The sequence below is a fragment of the Oncorhynchus mykiss genome, chromosome 9 (assembly GCF_057628025.1).
Source record: "Oncorhynchus mykiss isolate SJ-2025 chromosome 9, ASM5762802v1, whole genome shotgun sequence".
Classification (NCBI taxonomy): Eukaryota; Metazoa; Chordata; class Actinopteri; order Salmoniformes; family Salmonidae; genus Oncorhynchus; species Oncorhynchus mykiss.
In genome coordinates, this window is record NC_143030.1 from 42,485,039 (window position 1) to 42,498,818 (window position 13,780).

A 13,780-nucleotide genomic window follows, 5' to 3' on the forward strand; every position below is an offset into this window, starting at 1 on the left:
CACCCACGCTTGCACGCACACACGCACACACACACACACACACACACACACACACACACACACACACACACACACACACACACACACACACACACACACACACACACACACACACACACACACACACACACACACCCGACCCAACCCACAAACACACATCTCTTTGATTGTGTTTGTTAATGGCAGGCTTTAACCCATTTGTCTGAACCGCTCTGCCTCCCACTCCCGTCCCCAGTCCACTGACTCTTATCCCTAGCCCTCTAAACCCCCATCCTCTATTCAAAGTTGCCCACCCTCTGCCCCCTCCTGTCCCAAGCCCCGTTTTGCTCTGGTCTACCCTCCATGCCCCTCTCCCCTGCCCCTCTGGTCTACGACTGATGGTGGAATGTTGAGTGTCTCTAGCTCCCTCCCTGGAGATTAAGGTTCGCCATGCGTGCCCCTTCACTTCATTCCATTCCAAAGTGTACCCCATAAGAGCAGCTACATTTTTATCTGAGCCTGGTGGTGATTGTGATGGATCGGCCCAATGACACACACACACACACGCACACACGCACGCACGTGGGACACCCAAGGGGATGGGCAGGCGGGCAGGCAAGCAGGGTAGGGAGGAACCAGGCCCTGCCAGGCTCCAGCTATAAAACCCTCCCAGGATGGGGCCAGTGTCCTGCTCCTAGCTGTGCTCTACCTCGCTCCTCTGTGCCACTACATCCTACAGACAGACGGGCAGCGGCCAAGCCAAGCTTCCATCATGAACGACATCTACAAAGCAGCGGTACGTCCCACTTCACTTCTACAACAGGGTATATTGTTTGTGGAGAATGTGAAAGTGTTTTGTATTTAGTAGGTAACATCATCATGAAAGGTTTGCTTTTAATATTGTTCAACTTTGGATTTCAGTGATAGGTGACATGGATGAAAATGCTGTTTTGGTTTAATTGTGAACTCCGCCAAGTTTAAGAATAGTTTAATAGTTTAAGAATATTTTGTTGTCAGATTTCTCTCTTTTGGACTGTAAAGGTTTATGTAGGTTACTATTTCAAATGAACACTTCAGCACCTGAGGGTAGGATTCACCCTTAAATAGAATGAAAAGTACCTGAAAAATTTAGTATTGAGGGTCAAATCCACTTAATAACACTTTTATGTTGTTAACAGTTTTAAACTACAAACTACAATGTTTCAGATCAACAATTCATTCAAATGAGGTACATTTGGATATTCCCCTTACAACAATTTAGCCATTTGTAATTCTGACATTGCTCAGATGATTCAACTTCCATTACAAACTGTGTCTGTCAAGCGAACACACACGACACCAGCCTTTGACAAGTGAGGTGAGACACCGTACGTATATAGACCTTGTGCCTCTTGAAGCCTATCAGGGTTGATAGGAGCACGCCAGGGGTCAGAAGCAGGACAAGCCCCTGGTCCACACTGTGGTTTCATTCATGACTACAAATGGAGCAGTCCCACTTCTCATCGGCTAATTTTGGCCAGTTGCTCCTAGCCTCCTGCGTGTGTGTTTCTGTGGTGCCAGAAGAGGGCTTCAGGTCTAGATACCCCCCCCCCCCCCCCCCCCCCCCACACACACACACAGCTGAATTCCAGCATTATCTGTGTGAGCCACTGGGAGAGCTGTTTGTTTATCTGTCTAGCTATCTCTGCCTGCTGCCTGGTGGCTGATGGGCTGGCCTACCCGTGTCTCTACTGGGCATTACAGCTAGAGGAGTCAACTGCAGGGAAACAGACTGGAATGTGTGTGTGTGTGTGTGTGTCGATGTTGAGATGGACATGGCTCTTTTCCCCCCAATATATCATCACCAGAGGAATGTGTGTTTAATTTGTTGTGGACGACAGACAATAACTCTTACGTAAGCAGCTGTCTCCCTCTCTCATTCGCGGTAGCTTTTCCTGGATTACGGTTCCATTGTTGAACCAGATCCACAGCTATGCTAATTTAAAGCACCGTGTATCCTGTCCTGTATCTGCTGTTTCTGATCCTCCTGTCAATGTATTTTTAACCCCTGCCTCTCACTGGCCCAGGCCTCATGTATGAAATATAGGTTTTGTGTTTTGTGAGGGACGGACGACCAAGTGTGAAGGACCAAAATAACTTTGTGTAAACTAAGGCGACATTTGAGGTGAACTGTTCCAGAGAATTGGTTCCACCTTGTGGAGTCTACTGTATATCCCCTGAAGGATTATTTTCATACACTAGATTTCTCGATCAACATTTTTAGGGTTTAGGACTGGGCCTTGTCTGAGCTGAATTTGAAAACTCCACAAATGAGATTAAAATGGCGGGCAGAGCGTAGATGTTGTACACGTGTTAATTGCACGAATGGAAAATATTATATTGTGCTTATCAAAGGAATACAGCAAATCAAAGTTAGGATTTGGGGTTGTACAAGACATCCCAGAGTGGATTCAATAACAGATATTGGCTCGACTGCTTCTGAAAACGTTCCATTTCTTCAATAGGTAGAGCAGCTGACAGACGAGCAGAAAAATGGTATGTAAAATGTGTTCATCCTCAGTGTTTCCCCTAGGAATTCTTTCAGTAGCGGTGGCAAAGTCTTTTTTTTTTTTTTTTTTGTGGTGGCCACAATTTCGCAGCGTGGGTGCGCCGCTGCTAAAAACATATAGGGGAAACACTGCATCTGAATTTCATTATGGTTTACTAATCTATGTCGGTCTCTGAGGCCTATGCATAAATGCTTCTTCATGTGGGATATATATCTTCACGTTCTACTAAATTTAATCACATCTAAATCAATTTTTGGCCTAAAATGTGTACCACTCTCTCCTTCAGGCCAAGATGAAAAGTACATTCTAGATATCTCAGAGGATCACATTTTTTTTATTTAACTAGTTAAGAACAAATTCTTATTTACGATGACGGCCTACCAAACCCAGACGAAGCTGGGCCAATTGTGCGCAGCCTTATGGGACTCCCAATAACGGTCGAATAAAATTACAGCCTGGATTCAAACCAGGGACTACAGTGACACCTCTTGCACTGAGATACAGTGCCTTAGACCGCTGCACCACTCGTAGGAACCAAATCATTTGATTGACTAAAAAAGTATATCTTACACTAAAGTAGCCTACACATAGAACTGACCATGAAAACAAAAGGGGAGGGGGGAGAAGAAGAAGAACTGACCGTGGTCATGTGCTGTGCTGCGCTGTGTGTTGCAGAGTTCAAGGCAGCCTTTGACATCTTCGTCCAGGATGCAGAGGATGGCTGCATCAGCACCAAGGAGCTGGGCAAGGTGATGAGGATGCTGGGGCAGAACCCCACCCCCGAGGAGCTGCAGGAGATGATCGACGAGGTGGATGAAGACGGTAAACACACACGCTCACACGGAAGAGAACAGACTCAAATGACTACAATAGGCAAATGCGTTTCCCATGAATAGTTCCTATCACGAATCACGTGTTAGAGTAAGAGGTTAGCTCATCAGCAGTGGATGAGGATGGTACACAACAAAGGCAGACACAAGTGTTCTGCTCATCAAAAGGCCAATTCATGGCTCATTGATGGCCCGGCAGGGACAGTTGGACACTGTTCTTTGTCAGACTGTAAACACACAAAAGACAAGCATCACATGGCTGAGTAGAGGATCTGGTCACATGTAGCTGCTATATCAAAGATAGGCTCCTTGATCCAAAAGGTGGTGTGACTTCATTCTGTTGACATGTCTTGGCAGGCAGTGGGACGGTGGACTTTGACGAGTTCCTGGTGATGATGGTGAGGTGCATGAAAGACGACAGCAAAGGAAAGACAGAGGAGGAACTGGCGGACCTCTTCCGCATGTTTGACAAGTACGTTTGTCCTCATAAGTACATAAGGAGATTCATGAGGGGGATGAACTCTGTAAAAGTAACTCTTTATAGTCTCACCCAACTAAGTACCCACAGCCTAGTACCACCAGGATAGACAAATACACACGAATGTACGCTGCAGTTTTAGCTTGGGTGCTAGTTTGTTTCTGTTTTTGTCTACTTGTCATTGTTTGAGGAGGCAACTATGTAATGTTTTTGAATACAGAAACAGTCATGTTCCCTGGTTAACCGATTTGTGAAGTAGTATAATCCTCCTCTCCTAAACGCTACAGACTCCCCAGTGTAAACTGGCCCGGTACAGAAACGATGTTGTGCACCATGCACTGACCCTTATGAACAAATGAGGAGGATACTAGGAGTATGGGATGGAGGCACTCATTTGGGAACGTGCAATAGTGAAAACGTGAAATGTAACTAACTGTCAAACGATCATGGATATTGAAATTATAGGATTGCTATATTATAGTTGCATAATGGGGAAGGGAGGGGTAAGAGTCCTTAAGCAGTCATTTTATGAATTTGTATGTTTGATGTGTCTGGCCTATGCCATGTCTCTCGCCCAATCGCAGTGCATGTTATTGCACGTAAAGCATACATCTGTGAAATCAGGCAATAAAGAAACGTATCCTCTATGGCCCCCCAGGAATGCGGACGGCTACATAGACCTGGAGGAGCTGAAGGGGATGCTGGAGGCCACAGGGGAGGCCATCACCGAGGACGACATCGAGGAGCTCATGAAGGACGGGGACAAGAACAACGACGGGAAAATTGACTATGACGGTAAAGTTTTGGAAATGGGAGTTAAAGCACACATGCTTCTGTGTAGAGACAGAAGCATTCATGTATTTTATTCGTGATACTGATGCAAGTGAACAGTTCTATGGATACTCCACTGCTAGAAAAGGAAATTGGGAATATGAATTATGAATGGTGACATGCTGTGTTATTCACAGGCAAAGCAGTGTCATGACCAAAGTGAGGGAAATAATTCACTTAATTGACTCCCTTTTTTCCTCCTCTTGGTTTCCAGAGTTCTTGGAGTTTATGAAAGGAGTAGAATAAACAGCATCAAGAGAAGACAGAGTCTGCTGACCCTTAGTGATATTTTTTCTATTTCTCTTCAACATCATAGACATCTACGGAAAAGCCGGCGGTTGACTTTTGGACGTCATCGGCAGAACTTCTGAACGACTTTGCAAGACCTAGTTCAATAATCTGATTGCTTGTGTATTTTTTATAACTTTTTGAAATGTCTTGCATTGTTGTAAATACTGTCTGTAACCTGTTTTAGGTGCCCCATACACTGCGTTTGAGTAAATGTAACCAACCGAAATACTCACATTAACAACTCACATATCACTTCAGTTTGCCTACTTGAACTAAGCATTATTGTTTAACTTCAAATGCATATGAATTTCTGCAGTGCCACAAACAGTTTACAAATCTCTTATTTTTCCAAGTTGCTGATGTTGTGCTGCCGGACAGAATGCTGTTTGAAATACATCCTTTTAGGCATAGGACAGTACATCTGTCCCTGTAAGTCCCTGTAATTATACCATACTTTGATTAGCCCGTTACTAGTCTAAACATACATTGAAATGCAATGTAGCCACAGCGGCACATTGCAACGGTTGTACGTTTTAACAGATTCCCTCAGGGCCATTTAATCTGCTGGAGAGCCTGTGGTGGATGTACACACCGTACGTCTGCTTAGAATGTACAGTCAAGTAATAAATGTGTTTGCCAAAGCAACGCCTGGTTTGCCTGATGTCGTATCGGTTTGGAAGTGTTTGCTTCAGTGGAGTGTTTTTTAGCGGAAATTATTCTTTACCATGAGAATATTTTTTTTTATATACAAGTATGGGATAAAACTCAATAAGATCATGTACGCCGTTGGTATGAACCTTTCATTATAACTTGTGAACTTCACTATTTACTCCAACTCTTCAGATTCCTTCTGATGTCTCCGTATTGTATTTCTCTCCTTTTTATTGTACTGTAGATGTTGATGCTACACAGAGGATCTTCTCTGCAAGGGGTATAATAATAATAATTAGGTGGGCGCTTATATTTGTCCGATTTCACAGATGTACAAGTGCGTATTAGAAATATGTTTTTGCATATTCCACTCTCCCTGAGAAGGTGAGTTCATAGCCAGAGTCTACCATTGTCAACAGTGACCCCGGAGTAATTAGGGTTATTATCTTGCTCAAGGGCACATCAACAGATTTTTCACCTTGTCAGCTCAGGGATTCGAACTAGGAACATTTCAGTTAATGGCCCAACACACTAACCTACCTGCCACCCGTATGTAGGCTGGTATCTAGTTACACAATGTATTTAGACAAGAGCTATTTATGTCTAATTACGTTAGTGCCCATGTTAGGGGATCATATTTGACCGACACCAGTTGACAATCAAATGCCTTTAGCCTTACAAGGCAGAGAGGACCAGTACAGAGAAAAACAGTCTCTGTGCTAGGCCTGTGAGCCAATGTGTCAGTGTACTATACTGACACCCAGTGTGCTCAGTGACTTGGATAGGATATTTCAGTTCAATGGAGTGTTGAAATGATTGTTTCCAGAAAATTCAAAACCCTCTAGTAATTGACTAACTATAACAAACTGATTGTCAGATTGCTGTAATCAAGATCATTGGCATGAATTAACTTCAAATTCATCTAGCGAAATTGCCCCTTTAAGTTGTGTTGATCGTTGATGTAACCTGTACACAATAGACAGACATGCTTTTACCTGCGCAAAAGAACAACAGTGTGCAGTTATCATTCTTACCACTAAGTGTCAGTAGAAAAACATACAGTCACTGAGAGGCCATTACCATTATTGGTGGAGGACGACATGTCAGTCGCCGAGCACAATAATGATATCAATACACAATTATGTTATTCTACTTAAATAAAAACAACTGTCGGACTGCAATACAAAACCTCAAACATGAAGATGTGATCCAAGTGAGCTATGACAAAATCAAATGTGCAGGCCCTATTTTCAAAGAAAAGGACAGTAATAGCATACACAATCATTTTAAGAGAATATGAACACATGTCAAAATAGGTATAAAACTATCACCTTAAACATTTTGAATCAATCTGTTTGAAGTTAGAAGAGAAAGAGAGAGAAAGAGAAAGAAAAGAGAAAAACAAAAGCTTGCTCGGATGGCCAAAGCCTTTTCTGGTTTTCATCCTCTCCTTCTAATCAGGTACTGATTTAGACCTGGAACACCAGGTGAGTGCAATTAACTACTAGGTAGAAACAAAAAAAAAGAAGTGTTTCGGCCCTCAAGGATGGGAATTGAACAGCCCTGAGCTAGAGAATGTGAAGAATGAGAATGATCGGATGGTGACCCTAGACCCACTTCAATTTGCTTACCGGCCCATTAGGTCCACTGATGATGCAATCTCAATCACACTGCACACTGCCCTCTCCCATCTGGACAAGAGGAATACCTATGTAAGAATGCTGTTCATTGACTATAGCTCAAGAGGCTGAAGAAATCTGGCTTGTCACCTAAAACCCTCACAAACTTTGACAGATGCACAATTGAGAGCATCCTGTCGGGCTGTATCACCGCCTGGTATGGCAACTGCACCGCCCACAACCGTAAGGGTCTCCAGTCTGCACAACGCATCACGTGGGGAAACTACCTGCCCTCCAGGACACCTACAGCACCCGATGTCACAGGAAGGCCAAAAAGATCATCAAGGACAACAACCACCCGAGCCACTGCCTGTTCACCCCGCTACCATCCAGAAGGCGAGGTCAGTACAGGTTCTGAGACCGAGAGACTGAAAAACAGCTTCTATCTCAAGGCATTCAGACTGTTAAACAGCCATCACTAACACAGAGAGGCTGCTGCCTACATACAGACTTGAAATCATTGGCCACCTTAATAAATGGATCACTAGTCACTTTAATAATGTTTACATATCTTGCATCACTCATCATATATGTATATACTGTATTTTATACCATCTATTGCATCTTGCCTATGCCCCTCTGCCATTGCTCGTCCAAATATTTATATGTATATATTCTTATTCCATTCCTTTACTTAGATTTGTGTGTATTAGGTAGTTGTTGTGGAATTGTTAGATTACATGTTAGATATTGCTGCACTGTCGGAACTAGAAGCACAAGCATTTCGCTACACTCACAGTAACATCTGCTAACCGTGTGCATGTGACCAGCAACATTTGATTTGATTTGGCCCGACGGAAGTCACACAGACAGAAATGCTCTTACTACAGGTCTAAATGACTAAGCCCAGGACCTTACATTGACTGGAAGTCTGGCTACATGAAAGGCCCTGATTTGGGAGAAAGCTGTTGGGCATCAGAGCAACAGCAGCAGTCGCAGCTGGGGTCCTGCTCTTTCTGTTAATTGTGGAGTATTCATACAAGGCCTGTGAGTGAGTCAGGCGATGTGTGTGCGTTTAGAATACAACTAATCAAAGCAGGAGGAATATCCTAAATACATTTCCATTGCAATTTATTTCTGAAAAGCTCCGCTTTGTCCATAGATTTTGCAATTCACAGTAACACAGCATTTGTACAGAGCATGATTGGCCATGTGTTGGCCCTAGTCAATGAAAGGCAGTAAAAGGCTTAGTAGTAGTAGGTTCCAGTGGTGTGTGAATGTGAATGAATGGGTCTGGGTGTGGAGCAGTAGGCAGGGTGGGGGAGTGACTCAGTTATGTAAGACCGGCCTGATGACTCATGCCTCCTGTCATTAAGACCCACTGCAGTGTGGTTATATATCTTAAAGGCCCAGTGCATTTAAAAATTGGATTTTATTTCCTGTGTTATATATATATATATATATATATTTCCATGCTATGATGTTGGAATAATACTGTGGAATTGTGAGAATTATGATAATGCCGTTCTATTGTAAGAGCTGTTTAAATAGACTGGCTGCAATTTCAGCCTGTTTTGGTGGGATGGAGTTTTGGCCGGCCTGGTGACATCGCCAGGCAGTAAATGAGTTAATAGACCAATAAGAAAGAGAGTTCCAAACCTCACTGCCAATAACTGCTAGTTTCCCCCTCCCCACTCAGACAACTCCCAGACAGTCCGAGTTAAATTCTTGCATGAGAAATGTCTCTTTGCTAAAAAGCTTCTTTTTTTTTTTTTTTTTTACTATTTTAATTAAAAACAGTAAGGTACATAAATGATTTGATATTGAGATAAAAAATGGCTGGGTTGGACCTTTAAAGAGCCACATTAGGTAATCTGTGTTTAAGGGACACACAGGATGCTTATGACTTGCTTTCTATTGTGTGAGCTGTGCCTGATGCCTACGCCCCTGTAACAATGACCTCTGACAGTGATTGAGGCAAGGTGGATGCAAATATGGTTCATTGACCAACATTATGTAATGGGGCCCTTTCCATTCATTCATTCATTGAGTGTGTGTGCGTGTGGAATGTTGTTATCCCATGGCTGTCAAGGAGCTAGACACTGACATGGGGTTGTGTTGATTGATCCACTATCAATGATGACGCACAGCACAGCACAGATCACATTGCAGGAGTACGATCTAGTGAAAACGGGAATTCAATTATGGATCTATGAAAGTAATCCACACGACAAGTTATAAAAAATGTTTTATAGGAACTCTTAACCAACTCAAATGTGTTTCAGCTGAGTAACATCTAACAATATCACTATTTTCTGAAATCAGCTTTTGCTACTTTTTTTTGCAAAATGTATACTTCAGATACGTTCTTCGAACCTACAGATTATGATTTATTTCACAATGAATTCATTCATTTTCATTTCAGGAATTACTTTGCACTTGTGTTGAGTTGTTGAGAGTGCATTTCTAAGGAGTTAACGAATCATACAATGTCACTACCTCCTACATAGAAATGGAGCTTAGTTGAAAGCAGCAGGCTTGTGGGCTTACGGGATTCCTGTTTTACCCGCTCGACTACATGAAATACTCTTGGAAGTGTTCCAACAGCAGAAATCACCCATGGTGTTATTCTTCAATTCACCGCGGACAAAGGCACAAAATACAAGGGTATCATGTCTTGAAATACTCCCATTTTTGGTGAGCTGATCCTTTTTAGGTCAAGGTAGAACATTTTCTATAATATGATAATCATTTTCTGCCTTTGATGTTTGCTAAGACACGATTAATAATCAAGTAAGAACACCTTAGGGTGTAAGAAAAATTTGATTCAGCGAGTTGAGAAAAATACCCTAAAAAGATTAAGAGGCAGAAGTAGAGAATTATCGCAGATGATCTAAAAGTCTAACAATTTACTCCTAGGAAGAAGATACAAAACAGATCCTCAAAAATATGTGACATCTCAAACCATTGTTTTTTTCACATGAGGAAATGAAACGAGTAGTTTGGTCCTTGTTACTGTAAATGCACAACGAGGGAGTGGAACGCTTACACAAAGAGAGAGTGGAAAGTGCAAATCAGACTGGAACAGACAGAATATTGTGTTATGATGCTCCATCCCACTTCTCTCCTTCAGAGAACACTGAAGTACTGTTCGGCCGTACTAACCACAATGGGCCGTGGAAGAGTAAGGATTCGAGAAATAGAAATCTCCAAATTCCGCTGTTCTATTTCACAGATTCCAGTCAATGTGAGCAATTGTTTTTTGTTTTAATGTATTAAAATGAATTCAATAAAATGCTTTGTCTATTTCTAAAGATTTTCAAAAGATATCATATTATTTTTAGTGTTTGTGATTTCTCGCTCACAACAGCACTCATCAGGGCCCTCTGTTCTGAACACAACCATGTCGGAGGAAACGTGTAACTCACACATGAAGCAGACAACTCTGCTGATGTATGTACTATAAATGTCATCTCTATGTTGTAGGGCAGGGTTCCTCAACTGGCCCCCAAGTTTACTGAAAAAAAGTAAAGAAATGTGTGGAATTTGTATTGTTGGACATAAAAAGACTGTGAAAACACCAGGAAATCAGCTCCAAGTGATTTCAATTTAAGAAATCTGTTCCTAAGTATTCCCACCCATAATAGAGAGACACGTGAATTATACATATGTAAGCAAGGTTTGAAATTATTATGTTTTAGTCAAACTACTGTATATCTGTTTGGGCTTCTTGCGATCAATTTGCAGTCTACAAATTTCCATTCCAGAAAAAAATCGACCCGCGGCTGAATCTAGTTGATGATCCCTGGTGTAGGGGATAGAGGCAAAGTGACCAAAGCGGAACTTCCTGGCCCTGGATTTACACACTCACAGAGCCCACTCGCATCCAGTGACACCATTGTTATGGTAACCTGTGTGCTGGGACTTCAAGGCCTGAGGCATGGCTCTGATTGGCTCAGCCAGCTATTCCATACTGTAAGCACCATATGGCCTTGCATGAGTGGGATACCAGCCATTCCCACCAATGACCCACGTCTGAGGTCTGGGTTTACATATACAGGAGCGATAGCCTGTTTCGTGTTGGGTCTGTGTACGTCTGAGGAATGTGCCCTTAAACAGTACAGATCGACCCTGTCTTGTAAACTCTCACCCTCGATCTAACATTCAGGTGCTTTCCAAGGAGGCCCCACTGTCCCACTGAACTTTTCCACAGAAAATTGCAGTAATCCTTTGACTAGAGAACTCTGTTTCGCCGTTCTTGGTGTGTACAGTTAGAGTACATGGCCCAGGTGGGATGGTGAAGTTGGCCATGGCAACAGTGGCTTCTGGCAGATGGCATCCTCTCCCTGCCTCTCGTATTCCATGTGGCTTCACTTTTACACAACCCATTTCTCAGGGCCACCACACCCTTTCTCTTCCCTCTACATCGAGATCTACTTCTCAGAAACAATTTTGTGTTTGCTTCGGTAAATGGAAAGAGATATGACAGCAGATAGGGGGATATCTCTCTTGAAAAGTTGATGTTTTCTTATCTCAAGAGACTTCCTGGAAAGATAAGACACTTCCGGAATAGATAAGGAGCCACTAGGCACAGACGTCAGTTCTTACATTTTGTTGAGTTGTCAACTAGAGTGGTTTCAATGTGAAATCAACAAAACATTTCACCGTGATATTGTGGAAAAAAAGACAAAATGCCCTTATGTTGATTACTTTTTACAAATCTAACAATTTTTCTAAGCTGAAATGGAATTGTTTTAACATGGTCATACCATGGTTCATTTAGCTCTTTGATTTTGAAATGTAGGACCTTTTATGTATGAAAAATGAATAAATAAAGCATTTTTTATTTAAATATTGAATTTGGCCTTTATTACCACAGCCCATAGCCTATAGCATTGAAAAACACATTCATAATGGCAAAAAAAATACATTTAAAAAAGTATGAATAAGGAGTAAGGTTTTGAAGTGTCTGTCCTATATCTAGGAGATGTAAGAAAGCTCAGGATATATAAACCCAACAAAAAAAGAAACGTCCTCTCACTGTCAACTGCATTTATTTTCAGCAAACTTAACATATGTAAATATTTCTATGAACATAACAAGATTCAACAACTGAGACATAAACTGAACAAGTTCCACAGACATGTGACTAACAGAAATGGAATAATGTGTCCCTGAACAAAGGGAGGGTCAAAATCAAAAGTAACAGTCAGTATCTGGTGTGGCCACTAGCTGCATTAAGTACTGCAGTGTATCTCCTCCTCATGGACTGCACCAGATTTACCAGTTCTTGCTGTGAGATGTTACCCCACTCTTCCACCAAGGCACCTGCAAGTTCACGGACATTTCTGGGGGGAATGGCCTTAGCCCTCACCCTCCGATCCAACAGGTCCCAGACTTGCTCAATGGGATTGAGATCCGGGCTCTTCGCTGGCTATGGCAGAACACTGACATTCCTGTCATGCAGGAAATCACACACAGAATGAGCAGTATGGCTGGTGGCATTGTCATGCAGCGTTAAGATCAGGGTCAGCCTGCAGGAAGGGTACCACATGAGGGAGGAGGATGTCCTCCGTGTAACGCATAGCGTTAAGATTGCCTGCAATGACATCAAGCTCACTCTGATGATGCTGTGACACACCGCTCCAGACCATGACGGACCCTCCACCTCTAAATCGATCCCACTCCAGAGTACATGCCTCGATGTAACGCTCATTCCTTCGACGATAAATGCGAATCCTGTAGGTGACGTTGTTGCCGGTGATGTCTGGTGAGGACCTGCCTTACAACAGGCCTACAAGCCCTTAGTCCAGCCCCTCTCAGCCTATTGTGGACAGTCTGAGCACTGATGGAGGGATTGTGCGTTCCTGGTGTAACGCGGGCAGTTGTTGTTGCCATCCTGTAGTTGTCCCACAGGTGTGATGTTCGGATGTATCGATCCTGTGCAGGTTTTGTTACATGTGGTCTGCCACACCGAGGACGATCAGCTGTCCGTCCTGTCTCTCTGTAGCGCTGTCTTAGGCGTCTCACAGTACGGACATTGCAATTTATTGCCCTGGCCACATCTGCAGTCCGCATGCTTCCTTGCAGCATGCCTAAGGCCCATTCACGCAGCTGAGCAGGGACCCTTGGCATCTTTCTTTTTGTGTTTTTCAGAGTCCGTAGAAAGGCCTCTTTAGTGTCCTAAGTTTTCATAACCGTGACCTTAATTGCCTACCGTCTGTAAGCTGTTCGTGTCTTAATGACCGTTCCGCAGGTACATGTTCATTAATTGTTTATGGTTCATGGAAAAAGCATGGGAAACAGTGTTTAAACCCTTTACAATGAAGATCTGTGAAGTTATTTGGAATTTCACGAATTATCTTTGATTTAACACATTTTTTGGAGTAGCCACAAAACTACCTCCATACTTCCGTTTATATTTTAAACCGGTGCCGGTTACCTTCAGACGAGTCCCGTGAGAGTTTTGGCGGTTGTAGAGGAAAACAGGGACCAGCATCTCTAGTTTAAAAGGACGGATTCTGAAGGGGATTTTTGTATTATGTTACTTAG

At 42.8% G+C, this 13,780-nt stretch overlaps 1 protein-coding gene across 2 annotated transcripts; it reads left to right on the plus strand.

Annotated features, from left to right (window-relative positions):
* Positions 1-572: 572 nt before the first annotated feature.
* On the plus strand, positions 573-5,599 carry tnnc1a (troponin C type 1a (slow)). 2 transcript variants are annotated; one of them, XM_021615570.3, is made up of 6 exons: positions 573-775; positions 2,484-2,514; positions 3,204-3,350; positions 3,716-3,830; positions 4,495-4,631; positions 4,882-5,599. In XM_021615570.3, exons 1-6 carry the CDS (start codon positions 752-754, stop codon positions 4,911-4,913), a joined length of 486 nt encoding a protein of 161 aa, XP_021471245.1. In that variant the 5' UTR covers positions 573-751; the 3' UTR covers positions 4,914-5,599. The 2 variants fall into 2 exon arrangements, with proteins under 2 accessions (XP_021471245.1, XP_021471246.1); XM_021615571.3 differs by having other exon boundaries at positions 635-775; positions 4,984-5,599.
* The last annotated feature ends 8,181 nt before the right edge of the window (positions 5,600-13,780 follow it).

Bases quoted from the DNA above. Each gene is read 5' to 3' on its own strand.
- tnnc1a (XM_021615570.3), top strand. From the start codon at position 752: ATGAACGACATCTACAAAGCAGCG. The intron at 3,351-3,715 runs GTAAACACACAC...ATGTCTTGGCAG, and splicing joins CGACGAGGTGGATGAAGACG to GCAGTGGGACGGTGGACTTT. The intron at 3,831-4,494 runs GTACGTTTGTCC...ATGGCCCCCCAG, and splicing joins CTCTTCCGCATGTTTGACAA to GAATGCGGACGGCTACATAG.